The sequence below is a fragment of the Ammospiza caudacuta genome, chromosome 18, assembly GCF_027887145.1.
Source record: "Ammospiza caudacuta isolate bAmmCau1 chromosome 18, bAmmCau1.pri, whole genome shotgun sequence".
Lineage (NCBI taxonomy): Eukaryota > Metazoa > Chordata > Aves > Passeriformes > Passerellidae > Ammospiza > Ammospiza caudacuta.
Genome location: NC_080610.1, coordinates 1,750,022 through 1,776,023, shown reverse-complemented (window position 1 = coordinate 1,776,023; position 26,002 = coordinate 1,750,022). Strand labels below are relative to the sequence as shown.

Below are 26,002 nucleotides of genomic sequence, written 5' to 3'. Positions count from 1 at the left end.
GTTTCATGGTAATTAAAACAGAAAGACCTTTTCTTTCACCTGTCTGTTTTGCTAAGAGTATCTCTTGGGCATATTCTGAAGTAGATGTCTCTCTTGCAGCAAGCCGGAGCGCCGTTCCTTCCGTGCCTATGCTGCTGTGCTTTATATTGATCCCAGGATGAGGATCTTCATCAATGGACACAAAGTACAAACCAAACGACTCTCATGCTGCCTCTACAAGCCAAGGTAAGTGTTGGATCCAAGATCTGTGGGACCATTTGGAGTTAGAGAAAAGGTGCAGTGTTTTGCTCTCAAGGTGTATCCTGCATAATTCCATTCCTAACTCTAACGCCACAGAATCAGACCATAAGAGAATGGCATGTGGTGTTGACATCATGGGAAGAGAGATACATCATGGAAAATCGAATGCCGTTGAAAGTTGCCTGAGTCATTGGCTCCCTTTCAGAGCAAACAAAGAAATTAAGATCCTAGTTGTATGAAATACCATATTCATACAAAACTGTTGGGTAACTATGTTGTTGAGCAGAAGGAAAGCAGAAGGTGGGTGTTAGGATTATTTCCAAAAAGAAACTAGACCGAGTGCTTTGAAACAGTTGCTTCTATGTGTAGCTAATCCGGGTTTGAATAGAGATTGAGAAAAAGCTTTCCCTATATTCCTTTTAGATTTCCTTAAACAAAAAATGTGACTGTGAGCTGGGGTGTGCTGTCAGTTGGCTGAAGAGAGACTGGAAAAGGTTACTGGCATGGGAGGGGAAACCTGTATTTCAGTCTGATTGAGGCAGACTCTCTCTGGGAGCACACAGTCTGCATTCTAGATACCCTGGCATAATTTATTTGAATCAAATAGTAGTAATTTTGTAGAGTATTTTTTGAGTAGTGGATTTTTTGAGTAGCGTTTTGGGCTCACCCAGCCTGCTAGGCGCTGTTAGCAGCCGCAGGGCAGTGTCACACCACTGACAGTGCCTGAAGAGCCTGGCTGATTTTTAACTTAGGCTTCCTCAGCTCCTTTCATGAGACTGTGTGAAATGGTATCAGAAACCTGACCAAAATAAAAGAATGTTACACACTCACTGCTCCTCATGCTGGCCAGGCCAGTTGTTTCCCTGCGGAAGGCAGGGAACTTGCCACTGTAAATCCTGATTTACTGGATAGAGAATCTCTGGATTTCTGTATTTTTGACTGTGTTTTATCTACGTGTGAGGGCCTTGTGCTGCTTTTGCTTGTGCTGTAGTTCATCAAAAGTACTAGGGAGAGAAACCGGGGGAGGACACAGATTTTTGTCTCATCAGAGACAAGCTTCTTGTGAGACTTATAGACAGGATGCCATCATTGTGGGTGATGCTGTCAGCGTCATGACAATATTAGGTGTCCCAGGTCACCCCAGATGAACATGTCTTCTTCTGAATGTGTCTTCTTCTTCTTCAGTGTCTTCTTCTTCAAGTGGTCAGTAGTCTATTCTAAGGAGCCCCAAGCTGATGTGTGCTGGTGGCAGATGTGTCTTACAGATCTGTTTGTGCTGCATGTGAGCAAACTCCTGTAGATCTGCTTATAGTGATAGGCCAGTACAAATTCCTGAACATTGTAAAGACATTTACATTTACGATCCCCATTCCTGCAACAGAGCAGTAAAGACCTTCCTGCAGAGCACAGTGTAAATCTTCTCAGTCTTTTGGCAATCATTGTGGCTTTACTGGGCCTCTCTGGAGACTGTCCAGACTGCTGCCTTCTGGCTGGACTTCCCAATGCCAGCTTTGGCCTCTAGAAGCTGTGTGGCCATCAGGACAAGCCATCAAAGTCTTTCCTGTGGGTTCTGAGAGCCAGCACTGCTCTTGGGGTAGATGCCATGCTGTGCCCTGGGCAGGTTGAGGAAGCTGTCTTTTTCCTCAGGAGAGCTCAAATCTGCCTTGAGTGGCTCTTTTTAAAGGGAAAACCAGTAAATCAGTCCACTCTGAAAGTGGTTACTTTGCTTTTACTGACATAGGTGTAGGGTTTTTTTACGTTTTTCTCCCTGAACCTGCTGAAAAGGGTCAATTATGCCCTCACTTTTCCTTTAGAGCTGAAGCCAGAGCTCAGCCTCCCCATTTATCTACTAGGCTTTGAGTGCTCAGCAGGGTAATACTGGGTCAATCCCTTGCATTTGTGCCAGCATTGTTTTGTGTGTGAGTGCACGGGGAAGGGACCTCCATTATGGTGCTCCTTTGGGGTCAGCAAATGTAGCAGTGATGCTCAGCTCTTTAGCTTGGCTGTGTTTCTGGCCCAGTAGCCTGGGCCAGATAAATCCTGAATCTTCCTGATCAAGCAAAGGGATGGGGAACAGACAGTGGAGGTGCTGCTGCCTTACAGCCTGAGTAGCTGGTGTGCTTGTCTGGGACATCTGAAGGGCTCTTTTCTTTCAGAGGGGTCTCCCTCCTGCTGTCAGTCAGGTTGCCTTTATCTCTGAAGGAAAAGCCTGTACAGTGGCTTGTCTGCAGGTTCCAGTTTTGGTCTTTGTGGACAATGAATAGAAATCCACTGTGGATTTAGGGTATGTAAGTGCCTTTACTGAAAAAAAGTTTTGCAGCCCTTGCACTGTTTTTCAGGAATAACAGTGCATCTCCTGAGCAGGACACTTGTTTTCTGTTCGTCACCACCCATGTTTCTGTGGGAGAGGCCTCTCCTCACCTTTCTGGAGCTGATAACATGCTGGTGGCAGGGGCTGGCTGGTTTTGTGTGGATCTTTCACCAGCCTTTGCAGTTGTGTTGCCACATTCCCAGCTTCCCTGGGAGTGGCCTGTGTCTCCTGAAGGATTGCTTCCATCTCTTCCCCAATACCTGTTGGAGCTTGTTTAGCAATATGGGCTGTGCAGGTGTGTGCCTCCACAAGGACCCTCCAAGGCAGTTGGAATGAGTGTCTTGAAGGTCGTGATGGTTCACAGTGCCATCATCTAGGACATCCAACTGTTGCTTATAGTGTTCCCTATAGCAAAGTAGTGCTGTCCCTATGGTCCCCCCAAGTGCTGCCCTGCCTGCTGAGCTGGGTATGGGGAGATAATTCAGCTTTGCTCTACTTCTCTGTCTTTTTATTTTCTCCTTAGAATTCAGGCAGGTGTGGATGAAGTAATGTAGTTATGCCAACATGTTGAAAGCAGCCCGGTTTTCAGAGTGTACTGTCTCCTGGCCCCAGATAGCTTTAGTCAATCTTACATAGGTTAGAGATGGCACCACCAAAATCCCGACTCTTTAGCTCCTGACGTGATGAAATCACCAACTGTGATTTCTGGAAGTCTTAGCACTTGTCTACTTTTTCCCCAGGGAGGAAATCCTTAAAAATAGCAGAAGATGTATTTCCGGGGAAATGTATTTCCGGGAACTGCTCTTGTGGTATTAATTTTCTAGATTTGGGAGCAAGGGATTCCTGTTGGTGAGATTATGTCTGATGTCAGTACCCTGTGTGCTCACCCACAGAAACAAACCTAAACAAAAGTTTTCATAAGTACAAGGTTGTTTCTCATAAATCCTGACAGTTTATCTGCATTTGGGGGGAATTTTGTCCCTCATTAGGATCTAAGTGTGATTCCAGTCAGTTGGTCAGTCAAGTGTTACATCTCCGTGTGGTTTTGCCTTTCTGTAAAAACGGCATTTCTAGTTTTTTTGGCTTTTGCTTTAGCTAAATACTGGAAAATTTAATCCTCTTGGGTATATCCAAACCCTCATGTCTTAAGGTGATCTGAGTTCCTGCAGACTCTGCTTGTCCTAGGTGTCATCTTTCCTTGTGACATGCTTGGAGGTGATACACATTCATGAACTTCTGCCTCACGGGCACCAATCTTTCACTCTGCAGCAGTCAGTGAATTTGGATGTGTATTTGGCATGTTAGCATACAGGGAAGGTGAAACAAGCTGCTTCATCTCCAGCACAATTTACAAGGTTGTGAGTCAGATACAAAACACAAAGAAGTGTCCTGAAACTTGGAAGTTCTTACCAAATTGTTGTTCTACTTTGAGATAGCCCGGTGTGAGATGGACCTGTCAGACTGCACCTGTGGACAGCTCTTCACAGGAAAGGTTATTTAGCTGTGGTGGGAGCATTTTGAGAAGCTTTCCATATGTATTCACTCCTCCTTTTTACTTCTGAAGAAATTATTTCTCTAAATATTGAGATTTGCTACGAGAATATGGATATATTTCACCCCCACTGGTTAATGCAGAAGAAGAGAGGATATTGTGGTTGGAGCTACTACTAAAATATCTGTGAAATAAAAAGATTTTGCTTAGCTTCATCCAGAAATGTCCAGTTCATGATATGTAAACCTCTTCCATTTATTGAATCTGTTGGGAGGAGTAGAGTAGCATGTGGGGACCTTGTTCTCTCATGCAGTGATGAAATTTTGATTTGACCTTACTGCTGAGTTTGCTGATTAATAAATTTTGATCATCACAGGATGTACAAATACACTTCAAACCGTTTCAAGACCCGTGCAGAGCAAGAGGTGAAGAAAGCAGAGCACTTGGCAAGGATAGGTGAGTCATCAGGGTATGCATTCATCTGTTGCTAAGGGGAGGACTAGACCCTTGAATGATGTGACCTGGGATTGGCAGCCTCTGGGATCACTGGAATTGCTCAGGAACTGTATTATTGCAGCAACTACAGATGACACAGACTTACGTTTATGCAGTGGAAGGAATGTACATTGTTTCCAGAGACCATTTCATCATCTGAGTAGCAGATGTACAGGATAACCCTTGGAGTCCCAGCAGTTTTCCCCCACTCCAGCAGAAGGCTGGCTGAGCCCTGTCATCCTACAGTTCTTTTCTCACCTTTAAGATATTATGAGCTTCTGGCTATGTTTTCATTCTGCACCTTTCCTGTTAAGGCAGTTAAAAAAGTAGATTTTTATTCTGTCACTTAATGTAAAGAGTCTGGGGTCTGGGTGTACAAGGGAGCCCTGGTTTGTTTGGTTTTAATCCTTCCTGGCATACCTTTTGCCCATCTGATCTTCCTTTCCTGTTAAGTTCTGTAATCCTCAGGGAAAACTCAGTTTGTCATAATTGGTTATTCAGCGTATATAAATCACACAAGCATATAAATACAGCATTAAACTGTATTAGAGCTGCATTAAATCTCCAGAAATATAACATAAAAAGCAGCATCCCTCCCTAACCCTTAATGCAAAAATACTATAGTGAAGGAGGAATCTTGGAAGTTGTAAGTAATTTATATGTGACCTGTATCTTCTGGTAGGTTTCATAAATCAAATACATAAATCACTTGGAGGCATGTGTCCTCTGTCCCGGTGTCAGAGCTGCTTTAGGCATGTCTGCACATGGCTGCAGGTCATATATACAAGGGATGGTGCCACATTCAGCCTGTACAGCATCACAGAGGGCAGTGTGATTGTGACCCTGCCCCAAAGAAAAGCAGCAGAATGAAATGGTGTGAATTGCCATATTCCCTGTTCCTCCTTTAGGAAGTACAGCCTGGCAAGATAGACTTGGTAAGATGAAGCTTAAACAGATTTTATTGTATGCCTCAGTCCTCATAGGTGAATTTATTTTTACATTGAGTCCTATAGCCAGGGCATGTCTTGAGCACACACTCCCATTGCTTTTCAAGAAGATGCAAAGAGTAGGATTTAGAGAAGCTTCTTCCCTGAAGCAGTCTGTGAGGCTTTCATGACACTTAAAAGTGGAGTTCAGTGTATGGCACTGAAAAGTGGTGTCCATTGTTGTCCCAGTGCTGAGAACAGGTCCCATTGGCCCTAAAATGTCACACATTACCATCACCAAACCAGCCTGATGCCTTTGGGTGTGCAGGGATCACTGAACCTGCAGTGTGTCCAGGGGGCCAAGAAGGCCAATGACATCCTGGCCTGTGCTAGAAATAGTGTGGCCAATAGGACCAGGGAAGTGATTCTTCCCCCCTGCCTGGTACTCAGAACTGGTGAGGCCACACCTCAAGTACTGTATCCATTTCTGGGCCCCTCATTTCAAGAAGGACATTGAGGTGTTTGAAGTAAGTCAGATAAGGGCAATGGAGCTAGTGAAGGGTCTGGAGTGCATTTCCTATGAGGAGAGCTGGGGTGGTTTAGCTTAGAGAGAAGGACGCTCAGGTGAAACTACCTGAAAGGAGGCTGTAGCCAGGTGGGGGTAGGTCTCTGCTCCCAAGCAGGTAGTCACAGGATGAGAAGACATAGTCTGAAGGTGCACCAGGAGAGGTTTAAGTTGGACATTAGGATTAATTTCTTCACAGAAGGGATCATTATATATTGGAATGAACTGCCCAGGAAGGTGATGGAGTCACTATCCCTGGAGATGTTTACAGAAGGACTGAATGTGGCACTTATTGCTGTGGTCCAGTTGACATGGTGGCGTTGGTCACAGATTGAACTCCATGATCTCAGAGGTCTTTTCCAGCCTAATTGATTCTGTAATTCTGTGAACTGGCCCAGTGCTTTTGGTGTACCTCTCAAACCCTCTCATGTAAGGTTTGATTTTTGTATATTTTTGTGTTTCCTTTGTACCTTTGTACACATCAGTGCAGCAAAGGCTCTCTGGAATTGCTCTCTTTGGGTGAATGCCTGATGGTGTCTGTCTGTACCAAATGGCTGACAGCATCCTTGTCTCTGTATGTTTCAGCGGAAGAGAAGGCTCGCGAGGCGGAGAGCAAAGCCCGTGCCCTCGAGTTACGCCTCGGAGGGGATCTCACGCGGGAGTCTAGGGTGAGCCTTGAGCTTTTGGCAGCATGTCGTGTTTTGAGCACCAAGTGGTGTTCAGAGCACTGGTGGTGGAGTGATACTGACTGGACAGCACCCCATGGCAGCATGCCGTGTGCTGGTTAAGCAGGTGGTGGCTCCAGTCAGCAGTGAACTTCCAGCAACATTTAGGTATCTCCATGGCTTCATCACCACTGGGTGTGTTTCACCATCTTCACACGGTGTGCCGCCCAAGTGAGAAGTGTGTTGGCATTCCCCTGCCTACACACCCAATATATCCTGCATGAGAAGGTGACCTCCTGACTCCAGGTGCTGTTTGCTGACAGCCTCTGTGGAAGTGGCCTGCGGAACAGAACTAGAGCTATGGGCCTTTTGGCTGTTCCCTGCTGCCTGTGCAGCTGTCTCTGCAGCATTTGGGCAGGGGCTTTTGGAGAGGGCCTCTTTGCTTCCTTCCAGTGGGACTGTGGCTTTGAGGGGCAAGGCTGTGCCCTGGTGCCAGGAGTTGGGAGGAAGGCTGGCAGGGGCACTAGAAGGTCAGCAAGTAACACCAGTTTAAAATCACTGAGCTTCCTATTGGTATGTCATGGAAACAATAGTATCCAAGTGCCCTGGATGTTTCCTTGTGCTCCATTGCCCCTGTTTGCAATGTCCTTAGTCCTCTTTTTACATGTAGACATTTTCCTCCAAACCTAGCATAAGTTTGCCCTGCCTCTGGAGTCACACTGGTTGTCACTGTCTACCAGTTGTGACTTATTTACACTTGAAACACTTCTCAGCTCTTTCTGAAAGAGCAGAATATCATAAATGGAGTGAATTTTATGAATTTCCCAGCTTGACTATGCAATGCCTGTTCGCAGGTGACATTGCGTCAGGTCCAGAACTCTGCCATCACCATGCGGCGGGAGGCTGACGTCAAGAAAAGGATTAAGGATGCAAAGCAGCGGTGAGTGCAGGGGCTTCCAAACTCTGGAGCACCTAGGCTGTTTGCTCCAGGTGCTCATATAGCTCTCCCGTTTTGCATGTATTTTCGGTTCAGCTCAAAGCTTAAATATCCATGGGCATCTTATATACCTGGGCTGTTAAACTGAGCAGCTGGGGCACTATTCTGGTTACCTCTGGTATTCCCCTCTTACCTGCTGAAAGACATGTGGGTCTCTGGATTGGGTTGTTTGCTGTAAATATTTACCTGATTTTCATATCAGTTTTTTTCAGTCTTGCTTTTTCACTTGCAGATAAGATTCAGGCTGATGAACAAATGTTTGCAAGTTACAATGAAACAGCTTTAGGAATTTTAGGCATGCTTTCTAAAAAAGGCTGAGTTTTGGTGTAGTCAGTGCTGTGAAATCCCAAGGCATTCTTCTAGCTTAGCTCTGGTGGCAATTAACTTTGGTTTTTGATGTACTCACAGGAATATTTCACTCTTCATATATGTTTGTTTTGCATTTCTCAAATGAAGTGAAAACCAGAAACAAATGCTCTTAAAACACATGCTGAGTTTGAGGAAGTTGGGAATTTGGATACAGAACATCTCCATTCCCTATGTGTATGCATGCCCATTTACATGGCTGCCTAGGTCAGAACTATTGCAGACTTGTTGCCAGAGCATCTTAAGATGCTGAAAAGAAACAAATAAATACAACTTTAATTTAAAAGTGCTAGAGCTAGGATCTGAATGATACAGAAGCTTGTGAGAGAACCTATTTCCTTCAGCTTCCACATACTTTTCCATCTACACCTTTGTTCTTTAATACTTGGGTTTGGTGACATTACTGTGCAACAAAAAATTTGTGAATAGTCTTCTGCCCTTCCTGCCCATGGGCAAAATACTTCTTCCTGTTACTAAGCTGAGCAGCAAAAAGCCACTCTGGGCAGGTACATGGCTTTCCCTGTGTCCCTGCATTCATCACTGGTGATCAGAAGCAGATCAGAGGATTATGCTTTTCTACAGCATTGTACTTCATTCAGAAAACCAAAAAAAAAATCCTGAAAGATGTGCATAATAGGCACATTAACTTCTGTACTAAGCAATCCCTGTTGTCTTTTGGAAAATTCTTGAGTTACAGAGGATGTCCTAGGACAGTTTTCTGCTGTTTCCGTGATGCTGGGTGCATCAATGAAAGAAGTGCTTTCAGGTTTCCAAAGGCTATATAAGATCAGGTTGGCTCTGAATCCAGACAGTAGGACAGGTACTAAATTTCTAGTAATTAAATCCCTGGCTTTTGACCCACCACTTCATTTTCCGTGGTTTGGATGGTAATTTTACTTCCTGTCCTCTTTGATAAAAGTGAAATGTCCTTTTTGTTTTGTAGGTGAGTATATGTTGGAGAATTTTGCTCAGACATGGCTTGAAGGAAAAAAGGCCATGAAAATATACAGCTGATTGAAAAGTAAAAGGCAGCTGTAAACAGCATGTTCTCAGACATGTTCCTGTAAACAGCAAAGTTCTTAGGCTTGTTTTTTAATAACAAGTAAATACCTTGTCCTTGGATAGTGATGGGAAAGCAGAGTGACAAACATGGAGGCCTTGAGAACAGTTAATAACAGGATGAGAAAAACAAGTTTTGGTCTCAATAACAAACCACAGGTATTGAAAACAAGAGGAGGGGTTGGTGTGTAATCTGTAGCCAATAATGAGCTCGGGTTTTGCAATATGTATGAACTTAATTTAACACAATTATAAAAGTGTGCATACTGGATCAATAAATCGGAGTTTGATGCTCATCAATAAGGATGTGGTCGACTCCCTTTGCTTCCTCAAGTATACATGCTATTTCTTGAAGTATAAGGCTCTACATTCTTTTCCAGAAGTTAGAAAAAGAAAATTAATCCCTGAGATGGGTGTTTTGCTGCACTTGCTCATGCTCTTGAATCATGGTTTTCTACGACAGTGAGCTGAGACCAACAGGTCACATTCCAGCCCAGCAGTTGGCAGTGTTCAAATCCCCTCTTGGCAACGGTTTAGATTTGAAATTACTGAAAACTGCTATTTCAGGTGTTTTCCTAGGAATGTACTACAGTCACCTGTTTTAAATGATGCTGTGTCACAGGGTACCATTGCATCTGTGTGAGGGATGATGGCCTTAAACAAAAATTGAATATGAGTTTTATTTTTGGTATTTATTTTGAAAAGTTTCACCATTAAGACAGACTCAGATCTCATATCTGCAGGTGATCATTGTGTAGGGTTCATGTGTGTGTGGTTCAGGTCTTCCTAATATTTGGTATTAGTAGACAGTCAACTGAACATTTTAAGGAATTCCACTATCTTCAGCTAACCGTTTAAGCAGAAGTTAAATTCCTCATTAAGATAAGGTACATAACTGCAAAGGACTTGATGGGGGTAGGTGGGGAATATAAAGCAGGTCAAAATTGAGAAGGGTGGGCAGGACCATGGTATAGGCTATGCCTAGCAGTAGTTACTGGTTTGGGCCTCATATTTGAGGATACTTCCATACTGAGGCTGAGTATCCTTCTTATGAAAAATTCTCAGCGTGGGTATCAGGGAAGCTGTGGAACCTGATTAATTTAGTATGTTGAAGAGCAGGACTTGTTTGTGAGACACAGGGATTTTGTTTGATTTATAGCACAAAGAGATCAAAATCTCAAGGCTTTTGGCCTTAATGGAAATAGAATTCCTGCTAACCAAAGATTCAGATTGAGAAATCCTGTGGGTTCACAAACATACTCGAGGCCAACTTTTCTTGGAGTCACCTGCTGCATAGATAAGGGAGAAATCATGCAAATTGATATCCTAACATTGCAGAAAAAGGAGCTCTGCTTGGGCTGTATGTTGTATCCTCCAGATTTTGAACTTAAGGAGCAGCCTTGTGAAATTTGGAATTAGGAGAACTTCCTAGAATCAGAATATCAAGACTGTAGTTTTCTATTGAAATCTGAATTTCCATGCTTTATCTAGAAAGGGATATATAGCTGGAAAATACAAACCAAAATAGCATGGGAAAGGACCAGTCTGGATGCAACAGCGCTCTCATAAGACTAATTCACTGAATAAAAACATCTGAAGTAAAAACCAGAATCTGTTCTGAAGGAGAAAACATATTCAATTGAAAAATTCTCTGTCCAGCCTAAATTAGTATTTGTATTGCAAAGTTTTTGTATTTTGTTCATATTGAGTTGTAATGCTCTTTCAGCAAATGTTTTGTATTTTTCAGAAGTAGCAGTTTAATGCTCAAGGGTGCTGGCCTTCCATACCCTCTCTCTAACACCAGCAGATAGAATGCTTTATTTCCAGCATCCCTAGGGGCTCTGTTTTGTCCCCTACAGGGCACTGAAGGAGCCCAAGGAGCTGAATTTTATCTTTGGGGTGAACATTGAGCAGCGCGAGCTGGACGGCATGTTCATTTATAACTGCAGTCGGCTGATCAAGATGTATGAGAAGGTGGGCCCACAGCTGGAGGGTGGCATGTGAGTCCTGCAGATTTTTCTGCAATCTTTGCTTAAGCTTGGCACATTTTTCTATATCTGACTTAGGCTGCGCAGTAACCATGTTTTGCATTAATCATTCTTCCTGAGCCTGAGGCCTGCTCATTTTGTCAGCCTTCAGTTTGCATTCTGACAAATAAATTATATTTAGTACTGCCTCATATTTTCCTGGTTTCTTGATAGAGAGTTCTTGACACAAATTTTAGCCATCCCTGCAGCAGTATGAGGAGCTTGCCATTTGGTGCTGATGAGTGCTGGTAGTACTAGTGCCTCATTCCAGAGACAGGCAAAATAGGTCTTGACAGCAAGTACAAATATTTGAGCCCATCTTACATTTTGCATTACAGTTCATGTTGCCAGCCTGTTGGTTTAATCTGTGTCCTTCTGTGTCACTCTGTGTCCCTCTTCCAGGGCATGTGGAGGAGTGGTAGGCGTGGTGGATGTGCCCTATTTGGTTCTGGAGCCAACCCATAATAAGCAAGACTTTGCTGATGCCAAGGAGTATCGACACTTGCTGAAGGCCATGGGAGAGCATTTGGCTCAGTATTGGAAGGATGTTGCAATAGGTAGTGAAACTTCACAATTACCAGAGTCTGGAAGGAGAAATTTGGGTGGCTGAAGGTCAGCCAGAAGTGCAGATGGTGATTTTGTGATAATGACTCCATATTGAGCAGAATATGGTTTGTTTTCCAGCCCAGAGAGGTATCATCAAGTTCTGGGATGAATTTGGTTATTTATCAGCAAACTGGAACCAGCCTCCGTCTAGTGAACTGCGTTACAAGCGCAGGAGAGCCATGGAGATCCCCACCACAATTCAGTGCGGTGCGTCTGATCCAGCTGCTTCTCTCTGGGGAAGGCGGGGGAGCACTCCTGGCTGCAGATGGGACAGTTAAATGCATAGGAGATTTGGGATGGACTATCATCCCTCCCTAGGGCCTGTCTCCTCTGCAGTTTGCCTTTGTTTGCACTCAGTGGTATTCTGTGACAGCCAGGCATAAAGCTCCTTTCCTGCACAGTTTGCTAGTTCGCTAACTGATCTTCTCAACTGAATCTTCTGACAGAGCAGGGCAGGTATGGCCAGTAGCAGTGTTGAGAACAGCCTTAGAAATGTCATATGAACTGGAGCTCACCAAAGGCACCCATCCCAGCACCAGAATAAGATGTGAAACATCTGCACAGGCAATGGGAAGTGGCCAAGTAATTTGTACCCTGATGCACTGGCCTGCACTGTGCCAGCACAGAGGGAACCTTTTACAGTTTCCTTGGAATTTAATGCAAGTTCTCTTCTGTGCACCTCAAAACAGCTCTGGCTAAGCCCTTGTTAGAGTAATAGGAAGCTCCACACCATCACTTTGTCACCTGGTAGAGGGACACCAAGCTCCCTTATTTTCACCCCGGGACTTAAGGATGTGGTTGTAGGAAGGAATGTGAGGCCATTCTTGTGGAATTATTTGTTAGGCTCTTCTGCCTTGATGGTTGTCTCAGTCTTTTCAAGGTTCTTTTGAAGGGGGAGGGATTTTTTTCTCCTTCTTGTCTTCCCTTGTTGATATCCTTCCAGAGCCTGATTTGAGGACATTTGGATTTTCTTGGCAGAACTTGATTTTGTGAAGCTGTTGGTTTCCTGGTAGGCTAGCAGTACTCTGGAAAACAAATTTGTGTTCCTGGTTCATCAAAAATTTAGTAGATTTTTTTTTAAGTGGATATGTCTATGATTTGTGTTACTTTGGTATAATTGAGAGACAGCCTGTCTGCTGGGCTGAGCTGTGATGTCTGAACTGGCTGTTCAATTCAGTTTGTGTATGTCATAGTTGCAGCCGGAGTGTGAGGTCCTCTGGTGTTGGTTGGTGCTAGGCTTCATTGCATTCTTGTTCGGTAGAGTTGTCTTTGAGGGTTTCATTCAAGTGTTTTGTGAGCACAAATAAATAATTGACTCAATATATTCTGTGGCTGTCTCACTTTTTTGGCCACTAGTCTTACTGTTGTTGGATACACTTTGGTGTGGTACTTGGGCATTAAATGGGCTATGGGAAAAAATCATGTGTCTCAGGCTGTGTATTCTGACTTGCAAAGTGTCTGTCTGACAGATGTCTGTCTGAAGTGGCGGACTCTCCCGTTCCAGCTGAGCTCAGTGGAGAGGAACTACCCTGACACCTGGGTGTGCTCCATGAACCCTGATCCTGAACAAGACAGGTAAGAATCAGTTAATATTAAGACTTTTCTGCAAGGTGCTTTATCTGCACATGTGGAGCTTTTTTCTGATCATCTGTTCTTTGAAAACAGTTGGAGGGGTTCTGTACCTTTAAGTTGTGCTCACAGTCTGTGAAAAGGCAGCAATGGCAATCGTATAGGGAGCTGAATGCTGGGTGGGCATTTGCAATGTGCAAATTGCAGAGGACATCCTCAGCAAGTGACAGGTGATACCAAACTGGGAGGGGCAGCTGACAAACCAGGCCGTCATAGATCCCTCCAGAGGGACTTGCAGGTTGCAGAAATTGGCCAGCAGAAGCCTATCCTGACATTCAGCTAGGAAAATGCAAAGTCCCGTCCTTGGGGAGGATAGCCCCAGCACTGGTGTGTGCTGTCCATCCCAGAGATGATCAGGCTCAGGGCGTTCTCATTGACATATAGAAACAGACAAAGGCAGGCTGCAAAAAGCACAGAGCCTGTCTCTTCCCAGAGGTGCCTAGTGCCAGGACCAGACACCAGGAGCACAAACTGGAGTGCTGGAAGGTCCCTCTGCACATCAGAAACACTTTTTTCCCTGTGAGGGTGACCAAATCCTGGCCCAGGTTTCTCAGGGAGATTGTGCAGTCTCTATCCTTGGAGATATTCCAAGATGGGGTCCTGAGCTCCTAGTCCTGGGTGGCCCTGCCTGAGCCGGGTGGAGCCAGAGCTGCCTCTAGCCTGTCAACCAAGTGATATGGTGGCATTTGAATCATTGGTTGTTTTTCTGCCCTGGCACCAGAAATGCTATTACAGGTTTAGATTATATTAGGTTTGCCATGGGCAGGATAGATGGCAATTGGAGAACTGTCATGGTGCAGGCTGGGAGTTAGGTGAGTTCAGGGGGGGCTTTGCAATTGCCTTTTTTGCTCCTACTGCTCCCACCCATCAGACACCAAACTGCGGCAATTCCACATGGTTGGGATGAACCCAGGAGGGACATTTTGCATGCTTGAGGAAGCAGCACAGTGGTTCATTTTCCAGTGATGTGTGTTACAGTCACAAAATGTAGGTAGAATGTAGTCATTTATTTGAGTGAGGAAAATGATTGCTTTAGGTTGCTTCTCTGTGGAAAGCAGCACTGCTGGAAGCCAGTTCTTGTCTGTATTGTGTAAGGAAGGGAAGCTGCTTCTCTGTAAGTCAGGTCCCTTGGCTCAGGGCTTAAAGTCAAAGGGGATGAATCCAGGTGGTAACTTTTGATTGGAATAAAGAATTTAATATCCATGGCTGAAAATTTTACAGAATATTGATGCTATTTCAAAGTATTGACTTTCTGACTTCTTCCTTTTGGTACCTCCTAGTGGAGAATACCTGTGCTGACTTCTCTGTTTGCTCCATATGTATGTAGAGCTCCTGCTGTAGAGCTCCGAGGAGTGTGGCAGTGCTGAGGATGTTCCTGGACAAAATGCTGGGGCAGGGCTGAGCCTGGAACCTAAGGGGCTGGCACGTCCCCAGCCCTTCGGCTGGAAGGAGTAGTGAAGTTCAGAAGATGTTGCTTGTAGACACACACAAACACAGACAGACTGTGTATGTACATACATCCAGTCCCACAGATAGCACAAGTGGGCATGTGCAGTGCTCCCACAGACCACACCAGCAGCTTCATCCTTTTCCCTCTTGGCTCATCAGGGTGAAGGATCACTAGTGGAAATACTCATGTCCATACCTGGCCTTCAGATCCCGAGCCTCTGGTTACTTCCACTGGGATAGATGGGCCCTGAGGCCTGCAGTCCCGGGGGGAGGTGTACTGACCTCCTTCTGTGTTTACACATAGCGCACACACCCTCCAGACCTCCCAGTGTCTCACACTGGGGATTTCTCTGTCTTGATTGGATCAGGGTCCTTGCTCTTCCCCACATGCTTTCTGCCTAGAGACACCCACTGTTCTGCCTACACCCCTATACCCATCTCCATCAGCTGTGAGACTCACCCATGTCTCCAGTGATCAGCTCCTGAGCATCACCCTTAGACATCCCCTCCCTTGCTCCCAGGTAGCCTCCTGGTTGGCTCCTCTGGCCTGACGTTCCTGTGGCTCATATTCATTCACTTGCCTGTAGTCACAGCAGCTGGTGGCACTCAGGCCCATGAGTCACTGGGACCAGTGGTCCCTCTCCAGCTACTGACACTTGCACCCCAGTACAGAGGCCCTTGCCTAGGAAAGGGGGAGACATGGAGGTTAGTACACAGAGGTGTACTGACCAGCCAAAGGTTTATGTACAACTGGCCCTTGTTATAGTGTATTTTTCCCATATTTGTTCTTCCCAAATAATCTCAGTCCTTTCCTTTACTTGCTTTTGGTTCCTGGTGTTGGTCCAAAAGATGTTTCAGAGGGCTGCCCCCTTGACCAGACACCAGAGCTGAGGCAGCCGTAGGACAGTCCTGGCAGGACCCCAAAAGGGGTTTCTGTTCCTCTGAACAGATTTGCATTCCGCAATTCCCAAAAAGCCCAGTTCACGTCTCCTGAGCTGTCTTTGGGCCTCTGGGCTTGTGGAAATGGACCCTAGATGGGCTGGTAGCTTCTGGGATGGCCTGAGGGTAGCTATGGAAGGGTGTTATTCAGGTCCCCTCACCTGCCATTATATTTCTGCACTTCTGTCTGCAGAAGTGGGAGTCTTTATTGTATCACCTACCAGGAACTTGATTTAGTGATGAAAGAATTCAGATCTTTTATTTGCAATACCTTGAAAATTGGGGGTGTGTGGGTGGGGCTACTTTTCACTTTGAGGTATTGTTTGGGGTGAGTCCGAGTACCTCTGCAGTGCATGCTGTGCCATCCTATATTCCCCGTGCAGGAAGCTGGGAAAGGGCAGGTGGGGCACTTGGCACTGGTGAGCCAAACTTCTGGTCATTTTAGCTTCAAAAGGAGTCTCAGGAGTCTTACTTTGAGAGAATAAATAACTCCAGGACATTTCTTGATTAAGTAGGCTTACATGTGCTTTCCAGCAGCAAGTGCAGTTGTGTCCTTTACATGAAGTAGAAGTTTCTCCAGCACTCCTGGCTTTTGGTTGGAGCACATTCCAAGTGCTGCACTGTTGAGTCATTGTGCAGAGTTTGGACACCTTCATATCTGTGTCCTGACCATTACAGGTATTTGTAGTGTCTGAAGGATGGCAGGATTTGAGAAGCACATGGGTGGCATCCTCAAGCTTGAGGATGTACTGTGAGGCTCAGTGCAGGGTCTCATCCAGCCAAATCGGAAATGATGCAATGTCAGAGCAATGTCAGGTGTTGGGACTGTCCTGGCATCAGAGGTCGTATGGTAGTTTTGGCTGCCTCAGCACAGTGTCTACTATTGGCACTGACCTGTTCCCTGCCCTTCTGGTTTGTCCACCTGCACTTCAGTGGCTGCTTGTGGCAAGATGTTCCAGATCATGGGAGCTGAATGCCCTTCTCAGTCTGTGTTATGAGAAGCAGTCACTCCCTCCAGTGCCACTGTCTCTGTTGAGGTCAGCACCAGGTGCCACTATCACTCAATTTCGTTACAGAGAAGGCAGTGTCCCTGTTTCACACTGTGAAATAATGTGAGGCTTGCTTGCCTCTATTCTCCTATCTGATATCCAGTTGGATCCCAAATGTCATTTGGATGGGTGGCTGAAGCACCAGCTGAAGATGATTGTGTGTCTCAAAGCTCCTTGAGCATTATCAGGAGTCTTGGTTTCAGTCCATTCTGACTACCAAGATAATACATTTGTTCTGGTTTGCTGCCTCCAGTGATGCAGTCTCTGGGTTTGGATGCCATAAGTAGTCTGAATTTTTCTTGTCACAGAACTCAAGGTGCTTTTGTTCTTTACTGTGCTGTAAGACATAGCTTGGCAATGCTTCCAGCCTTGCCATGAGCTGGAAGATGCATTTCTGTGCTGGGAAACCTGTTTATGGTGCCACTTGTTCAACTTTATCTTTGGGAACTGCAGGTTTCATTCACAGGCAGTCATTTTGCAGTGACGACACACACTTTCTTAGCCAAGGAAGTAACCGCTCTATGGAAAGTGTTTCAGCAGGGAAGAGGCTGATGGAGGAACTGCTGCTTTTGCTCCTTCTCACTCACAAAGCTGATCAGAGTGTATCTGATAGCTAGAGATCTTGATAGAATCATCTCTCCTCAGCTTCTTGGAGTTTTGAGTGTTCTACAGTGAGAGTAGGGTTCTCTTACATCTTCAGGTTACCAGCTTGGTTCCAGTGTCCAATGAAATCTGCTGCATCTCTTGTGTTGTAAAAGGGCTGTCTGCTGCTTTCCTGGCTCAAATTATTCTTCCATGATTTTACCCCAGCAGTGCTGGTCCTCGTCTGTCGTTCTGTGATTGTTTGGTGATAGGTGATGAGCCTGGGCTCAGTCCCCTCTTCCTCCTCTGGCAGTGCTCCTGAGGGCCAGCTGCTCATCCAGGCACTTCAAAGGTGATGCCAGTGCGTTTGAGAGAGTACTTCCTGCTTCTCTTTTCCTTCTCTCTCAAGGACTCTTCCAGGATTCTGCACCTGAGAGGACCTGGGAGAGTAGGATACTCACCACTGTTATTGGCCATGGGCTGAACAGCTACAGGAAAGCAAAGGACAAAGCAATTAGCTACAGGATATTGCAAAGCACACTGCCTGGCAGCACACTTGAATGGCAAGGCAGAAGGCATTTGGGACTGGAAGGCTTGTGGTAATGTCTTAGTCATGGGTTTCTGGTACTGTGCTTTCCTTTATGAAGGGAAAAAAGTATGTAGAAAGAAGAACTGATGTGAAGAAATAAGGTGATAGGAAGGAAAATTGCTGAAAAAGTCTGGAGTACAAATGCAGTACAGAAGCTGTCACAACTGTCACAGTTCCTGGGCTCTGAATTGGTGATTTCCAGCATAAATGCCTTTTTATTAGCAATTATGCTTTTCATTCTTAATTCATATTTCTTTTCCAAGATGAAAACCACTGCTTTTGAGATTGTGGCTGCTGCAGAAAGGCAGGTGGCTTTCCTGCTGCTTTTAGAATGGTATGCTGGGATAATCCTGCATGAGATGGTACAGGTTCTGCTGTCCTTACTGAGGGTGTCTTGCATTCCCTCCATTCTAGATGTGAGGCTGCAGAGCAGAAACAGAAGGTACCACTGGGATCTCTAAAAAAAGACTTGAAATCAAATGAGGAAAAGCAGAAACAACTGACAGAGAAAATCCGCCAGCAGCAGAAAAAGCTGGAAGCTCTGCAGGTGAGTCTGGAGGTCTCCAGCTAAGTAGAGCAGGTGTGACTCAGCAGCAGCCCTTTCCCTGTGCAAAGGGCTGCTGCTGAGTCTGAAACCATCTTTGCTCCTTCATAGGGCTGGGGCTGTTATAACAACAGAAATTGATCATCTCATCTTGCTTTTAATTTTCTGTTGGGAAAATGGAAATGACAGCTGAAGGAATATCTCTTGAAGAACACAAAACACACCATATAATTGTTTGGTTTAGCCTGGAGAACTGCTGGAATGGGTTCCGGCAGCCCCTGGCAGCCTGTAAACATGAACTTTCTGATCTGTTTTTTTTTTTGTTTTGTTTTTTTTTTTTTTGTGTTTTTGGTTTTGTTTTTTTTTGTTTGTTTGGTTTTTTGTTTGTTGTTTTTTTGTTTGGTTTTGTTTGGTTTTGTGTTTTTGTTTGTTTGTTTGGTTTTGTGTTTGGAGGTTTTTTTCTTTTTTTCAAATTTTTCTTTTTTTGTTATTGTTTTTTGTAGAAAACCACTCCAATTCTATCTCAGGCTGACTTAAAGAAACTACCTCTGGAAGTGACTACACGGCCTTCAAGGGAGGTAAATGGAATCCTACTGTAGGCTTTTTACTCTTTTGTGCTTCCTTAGCTGTTCTGAACAGCAGTTCCCCACTCTTCTACCCTTCCTCTCTCTCTACCCTCCTTTGTTTCAGCACACCCGATCTCAGCGCCCACGATCTCCTCCTTTGCCTGATGTAATCAAGAATGCTCCCAGCAGGCCACCAGGATCTTCACCTCCTCACAAGTCCTGCACTCAGCTGAAAAAAAGTTCTTCAGATCATCCAAATACCAGCTCCCCCAGGCTAGCAAGCATGCTCTTCAAGGAGGAGGCCAGCACTTCAAGGACACACCATCACACTGTGACAGCTGGGAAGTCTAACAGCACTTTAAAAACTCTTGCCAAGCCAGGTACAAGCCTGAAGTCGCTCTCTGGCCAACAGAGTCCCAAAAGCTCACGTGAGACACCCAATCCAAAAGCAGCCAAGGTGCCAGCAGTAAGGAAATCTGCCTCTGGCAAATGTTTACAGGTAAGAATCAATGGGATGAAACCCCTCAGCTCCTCACCCACTGTCCTGTAAGCCTGTCTGTTCTGTATTGTGGTATGTGCACTGTGGGCACTGCACAGGACAAGAGAACTTCTACTTTACTCTTGGGTTAGGGTGTCATTTACACTCCTTGAGAAGACTGGTCTCATCTCTTTCCTGTTAGACCAGATTGTTTCCCCAGGGAAAAAAAAAATGCATGGGGTGGTGGGATGAGTGTTTGCATGATGATATACCACCTCTAAAACCTTCCAGAAAAGCTCATTAACTACCAAATAAAATACTGAGTGTTGGGTTTTTTTTTTTTGGTTTTTTTTTTTTTTTTTTTTTTTTGTTTTGTTTTGTTTTTAACTTGGCTGCAAGAAGGTTTTGGTTGGAAGCAGGCTGGAATTAATAGCTAGAGCTTGTTTGCTTCCTTCAGGCTTCCAGCACTCGAAAGAGGGCCTCGAACATCCCAGAGGATGGGTCTGAGGAGGAGGGTGAGCCCAAAAAGGAGAGGACAAAACGAGGAAAATTTTTGGCAGTGAAAGAAGAGAAGGATTCCAATGAGGTGGTGGTGGAGGTAAGAGTGTGCTGGTTTCCCCAGCAGAAGGTATTTGTCAGGTGTTTATAATCTTGATGAGAGGTGGCTAATTTGAGCTCTCTCTGCTCCCAGCTCACAGACAGTGCTGGAGAGGAAGAGTTGTTGGAACTGAAGAAAGCACAGAAAGGTGAGAAATAAGCCAGTATCTGACATAAAAAAGAACTGTTGTACAAGTTAAACATGTGCTTTCATCAATGAGATTTTAAAATAAAAAAATAGTGTAGATTTGAACTCCAAACCCCAAGATTACTCTAACTTGCATGAAAAATTTTGGCTGAGAACCCTTTGATTAGACCAGTGGCAATTGTGGCATGGAAAGGTCTGTGATTGATGCTTATGTGATGTTGTCTTATGTGATGTTGTCAGGGGTGGGGCTGGGCTGCAGGGTGTAGCTGATGGCATGTTCACCTATCCTGAGTGGATCATGCAGCCATGCTAGCTGGAAAATGCTCAAGACTCTATCCAGATCTGCACTGCTGTGAGAGAAGAGTGACTGGGAGACCCCAGGAAAGGTGATAGCTGGGGTGGTACTGCACCATCTGCCAGAGCAGGGCATCTTTTCAGCATGCTTCCAGGGAGCTGTCTGAAAAGTGGCCCACTAGGGACATGTGGCAAATTGTCCTAGAGCCCATCATGAGACTATAAAGCCAATGTGAAACAGCTTGGAGTACAGGAGAAACCTTCCATCCGGAATTGCCAGTTCATTTCCATGCATCTTCATGTTTCTCAGCAGGAGCTGACCTGTGTGCCCATTGTGTTTTGATGGTGTCCGTACTGCTTGAGGGCATTGTCACAGGTTCAGGTGTTCTCCCTGCTGAGGTGCCTGAATCTCTAGAGCCCCTGTAGAATGTGCTTTCCAGCACCTGAATGTTTACAAACACCTTTGCTTCCCCCTCACAGATAAAGGGCTGCACGTGGAAGTGCGTGTGAACAAGGAATGGTTCACAGGCCGTGTCACAGCTGTGGAAAGGGTCAGGCATGCAATCCGGTGGAAGGTGAAGTTTGATTATGTCCCTACAGACACCACACCAAGGGATCGCTGGTAACTATCTAGAGCTACTGAATTGTGGAGGCTTGGGGTTTTTTTGGGAGGAAGGGCCTGTTTTATTGCCATAGATCCTGAAGACAAATATGCTGTTGTCATGTCAGGAAACATGTGAGGTCAAGACTGTCCAGGGCTACATAAGGAATGGGCATTACAGACTCCATCAGTCTGTCACTCTGATGCCTGCCCTGGAGGCAGCTGTTGTGTGTCTAGAAGTCTGTGTGACACTTGGGTACAGATTTTGATGAAACTGTTAACCGTGTTTCAGGTATGTCCAATGTAAAAAAAGATTCCTGACATTCCCTTAATACTTTTCCTCAGGGTGGAGAAGGGCAGTGAGGATGTAAGGCTTATGAAGCCTCCCTCTCCTGAGTACCAGGCTCCAGACACACAGCAGCAAGAGGATGCGGTCATGGCTGAACCTTCTACCTCGGATTGCATCAGAATCGAGCCTGACACCACTGGTCCTAGCAGCAGCCAAGAAACAGTTGACTTACTAGTCCAGATCCTTAGGTGGGTTCACTGCAGATCTTGTGAGCTCTGCAGTCTGATTGCTTCAGTCTGTTAAACTGCCAGCTCTGGCTTTGCATTTTGTTTTCCTGCACAGGAATTGTTTGCGATACTTCTTGCCTCCAAGTTTTCCAATCTCCAAGAATGAGCTGAGTTCCATGAGCTCAGAAGGGTTGTTGGCATTTCCCTTGGTGAGTTCAGTACTTCTAGAAAAGTAAGTTTATGTGTTTTCCCCGCACATATTCCTTTCTTATGGCAAATGTGCGTCTTGCTAATGCGGGAGCGCACTCTTGAAAAAATAATTTGGATCCTTGGCAGACTAACGTAGCTGAGGAAAAGAATGAGACCTCTGAGAGATGCCTTGAGTCTTGTAAGAGTTGTCTGAGGATGTTTTTAATTACCATACATGTGTGTGGGAATGCTGTTGGCTGCTACTATCTTAAATTCTTAACCATTGCTATTAAACTTATAACTTATAAGTTATAAGCCTTATAACTTATCTGGCGACAATCTTAAAAATTATAAATTAATAACAAATAATTATCCCCAGATTCACAGAATATTCTGAATTGGAAGGAAGACACAAAGCTCATTGAGTCCAACTCTAAGGTAAATGGCGCATACAGGGTTTGAGCCCACAGCGTTAGTGGGGGTTCAATCCCTTTATAGGCCATTTACTTTAGTGTGAGAGAACATTGAAGTAAACCCCTTCCCACTTCCCTGGGAAAACAGGTTGACTGCCAGCAAGTCAGCTGCACACCATAAGACTTTTGACTTCTCTTTATTTGAGGACAGGTAGGACTGAGCTTCCACCAGCAGCCTGGTACTGGGAGGAATGTTACCTGGTACCAGTGCTGGCTGCAATGCAGGGCAAGGGAACTGGCCTCTCTTACTTTTTCCTTCTCCAGCATACCACCAAGACAGACCTTTCCAAGGAGGCACTTGTAAAAAGCCACCTGCAGATGAGCACATGACCAAAGCCTGTTCTGTTTTGCACTTCCAGACTCGAAGTGTGTGTATTGGCAGTCTCATCTCCTCCTCTTCTGTTAACTCAGGCATCTGCTGGCATTTGCTGGAGTTACTATTCCTGCTTCTTCTATAGGACACCTTGGTTGTGTCTGAGGCTTTTGGTTAGTGTAGCTGTCCCTACCTTGCAGTGGGAGGCTATGATGTCTGGGTGATCTGTACCAAGGATACTTAGAATTTACAGGGCATGTCAGGCCTGCAACCATACCTGCGGGTTCATGCTTTTTAAAGTACACTGCACCCTTAATCTAAATTCAAGCAGCTTTGGGGGCAGTTCTGGTACTGGAAGAATGTGAAAAGCTGTGTGAATTCTGTGCTGGCTGGTGTAGGCAAATCAGATGTAAATACAAGGGTGGGCAGAGTATGCAGAGGCACGCTGCAGGGAGGATTTGATCATGGGGGCCAGGAGTTTGGGTCTTCTACAGCCTGTGAATGCTCATGTTTTTGTTGATGCTTGATGCTTTCTCTTAATGTGACATCTTGTGTTTTGTCTACTACAGAAAGAATATTTTAAGCAGTATGAGGTGGGTCTGCAGAACCTGTGCAATTCATATCAGACACGTGCCGATGCCCGGGCCAAAGCATCTGAGGAAAACCTCCGGAACTTAGAAAGGAAGCTGAGGGAAACAGAGGAGAAACTGCAGAAGTTGAGGACTAATATCATGGCCCTTCTGCAAAAAGTGCAGGAGGTGGGTGAGGAGTAGCAGCAAACCCTGAGCTGTCTCAGAGTAGCCACCTGGCTCATCCCCTCCAAGCATTACAGTGTTTCACTCCAGTGTCTCACTGGGCTCCAACTTCCTCAGCTCGGAGCAGCTTGGCTGTCACTGCCCACACTTGGGATCCAGGCTCTGAGAGTCTGATGTGTGTTAATTCTCACATGAGAATGATTTCTCATGGTGTGTATGTTATGCACAGATTCTGTTTGTTCTCTGCCATGAGGCTGCTTGAGAATTTCCCCAGGTGTAGGCAGTGCTCATCAGGGAATTTTTGCCACATTCCTAGGCAGATTCTGAACTCCACGAATAGAAATGCAAACCTTTAAACAAACAACATGAAAAAGTGTTGTGGTGAAATTGATATATTAGTTATACTATTAAATTAAAATAGAAAATATATAATTGAAACATTTAAATAAATAAACTAACTCTAAACTAAGAAAACTACTTTAATAAAATCAGGATCAACCTGTAAAGGCTACGGAAAGCATCTGAAAGCAGTTTCACCCTGTTAGGAAAATGTGTTAAATCTAAAAGAGCCCCAACCAAATCTTCCTCGACCACAATCAGTACAGTAGATCCACCACTTGAGTGTGTTTTTTGAGCATCTGGTGCTGATGGGTTTCCTGTGTTGTCTTTCGGATGCTGACAGGGAAAGCTAGGGGTGTTGTCACTGCAAGCTGTCAGCAGCTGGAGGGGTGCTGGAGGTTGGGGCATAGAGGTTGAGCAGGTCAGACGTAACAGAGGGTGCTAAGCTGCTCTGGCTCCTCTTTTCTTGTGCTGTTCCTCAGTATTAACTTCTCACTGGTATTCCTTGTTGCTTTGGTTTCAGGACATTGATATTAATACAGATGATGAACTGGATGCATATATTGAGGACTTGATCATGAAAGGTGACTGAGCAGCTCCAGCACAAGTCGTGGAGAAGTGCAGAAGAGCTGGCTGCTGCAGAGGGAGATGTGGATCTCTGTGCAGGTGGACTGAGGCAGCTGATGAGGAGAGAGTTTTTTAGACAGCGCTCATGTTGGTGTACAACTTGTTCCTGTGACTGTACATGAGAAGCATTTGTGCTGTTGGCAGGAAAATTTTTAATTTTGTAGTTCTCTGAATCTCTTCCTTTTGTTTATAAATATTTATTTTTAAAAGAAATGGGAACTGTGCCTGTTACAATGGCTGGTTTTAGTGATGTAACTTTTGCTTTTGCAACTCAAGTATATTCATATGCTAAACCTGGGAGCTCGGAGCGCCCTGCTTAGCTTACTGGTTCTCCAGCAAGAAGCTGGCAGCAATTAAAAAATAAGCCTTGAGTTGTGGCAGAGGGGGTCAGGCTTTTTTTGTGGAAGATACTGAACTTGAGGTAGAGAAAGCCAAGCCATGAATTGGAGCTATAGAAAGGAGATGTCCTTGTATGAGTGTGAGTAGAGGGGATGGAACATTGGTGGAACTCGGAAATTGGCACTGGCACCTGCAGTTAGCTTCCTGAACAGGAGGTTGCTGCAAGTGGGTGAAACTGCCACCGTGGTAATAGCCAAGAGGCTGAAGTCCTTGTAGAAGAGGATCACCTCCTGGACTGCTCACAGTCAGAGGAAGAATGCTGGCGTTTGGGTTCTCTGCTTGCAGTCACTTTATCACTCACTTCTGCTGCTGTTTCTTTGAGACATAAGTACAGCATCAGAACAACTCCTCATCCACCTGACAATAAAGTGACCCCTGTTCTATTTTCACCCCCTCAGTTTTGTGTCGCTTTGCTCAATTTGCTCTACCAGGTAATTTTATTATTAGAGATTTCTGATTATTAGAGAGAGGCTATTTGGAGCCTTTGGAGCCCTACACCGCTGATTGGCATCTGGCCCTGTGCCTGCAGCAAAGAAAACAACTCTCCCTTATCCTTCAGCTGCAGCCAACTCCTGGTGAGCCACTTGTGGCCAAGGGGACTTCATCAGAGTTTGTCAGCTGGCCAGCAGCTTCGCAGGCCTGCTAGGACAAAGTGTCTGTGGACTCATGTTCGGAAACTGTAGTCCCCTGCAAGCCAGATGGTTGTAAACATGGTGTAAAGCAAGAGGTACCCACTATCAGGGAGGTCAGGTGGAATGGACCCTGGGGATTGACACCTGGATGTGTAATGGACGTCTTGCAGCAAACCCTTCCAAATTAAAAATCTCTTGCACCAAAAATCTTTGGCACTAATTGTTTATAGTCCTGAATAACTCCCAAGTTTCTACACACCACAGAAGAGGGGGAAGGCTTTTGCTTATTACCTGAATTACAGGTGCTTATCACAGCACATGGTGAGACTGCTTCCATCCCGAATCTGGGCCTGACATCCCACAATAAATAAAGGTAAGGAGTATTCCCCTCTCCTCATACACCCTCCTGCACAAAGGGGCAGCATTCCTTAAGCAAAGGAACAGGCTCCACCAGTCTCCATTTCCTCACACATACTGGAGATTTATTGTTGTGATGATACACTGCAGTTTCTGATGAAAATAATCCAGAGAAGATGCATTTTTTA

General features: G+C 45.1%; 1 protein-coding gene across 2 annotated transcripts in view; it reads left to right on the top strand.

The window, feature by feature from the left end:
* The window catches only part of MORC2 (MORC family CW-type zinc finger 2), a 49,676-nt gene extending 24,044 nt beyond the window's left edge, over positions 1 to 25,632 (top strand). For both annotated transcript variants that reach the window (XM_058816452.1, XM_058816451.1), the window contains exons 9-26: positions 100 to 225; positions 4,420 to 4,499; positions 6,615 to 6,697; positions 7,549 to 7,634; positions 10,976 to 11,116; positions 11,546 to 11,700; positions 11,828 to 11,956; positions 13,219 to 13,324; positions 18,401 to 18,533; positions 19,034 to 19,108; positions 19,221 to 19,595; positions 20,032 to 20,172; positions 20,266 to 20,320; positions 21,094 to 21,235; positions 21,560 to 21,751; positions 21,846 to 21,939; positions 23,275 to 23,463; positions 24,323 to 25,632. In XM_058816452.1, the coding sequence (XP_058672435.1) occupies positions 100 to 225; positions 4,420 to 4,499; positions 6,615 to 6,697; positions 7,549 to 7,634; positions 10,976 to 11,116; positions 11,546 to 11,700; positions 11,828 to 11,956; positions 13,219 to 13,324; positions 18,401 to 18,533; positions 19,034 to 19,108; positions 19,221 to 19,595; positions 20,032 to 20,172; positions 20,266 to 20,320; positions 21,094 to 21,235; positions 21,560 to 21,751; positions 21,846 to 21,939; positions 23,275 to 23,463; positions 24,323 to 24,391 (2,371 nt within the window). In that variant the 3' untranslated portion in view covers positions 24,392 to 25,632. The remainder of the gene's footprint in view (positions 1 to 99; positions 226 to 4,419; positions 4,500 to 6,614; positions 6,698 to 7,548; positions 7,635 to 10,975; positions 11,117 to 11,545; positions 11,701 to 11,827; positions 11,957 to 13,218; positions 13,325 to 18,400; positions 18,534 to 19,033; positions 19,109 to 19,220; positions 19,596 to 20,031; positions 20,173 to 20,265; positions 20,321 to 21,093; positions 21,236 to 21,559; positions 21,752 to 21,845; positions 21,940 to 23,274; positions 23,464 to 24,322) is intronic.
* Positions 25,633 to 26,002: the final 370 nt, after the last annotated feature.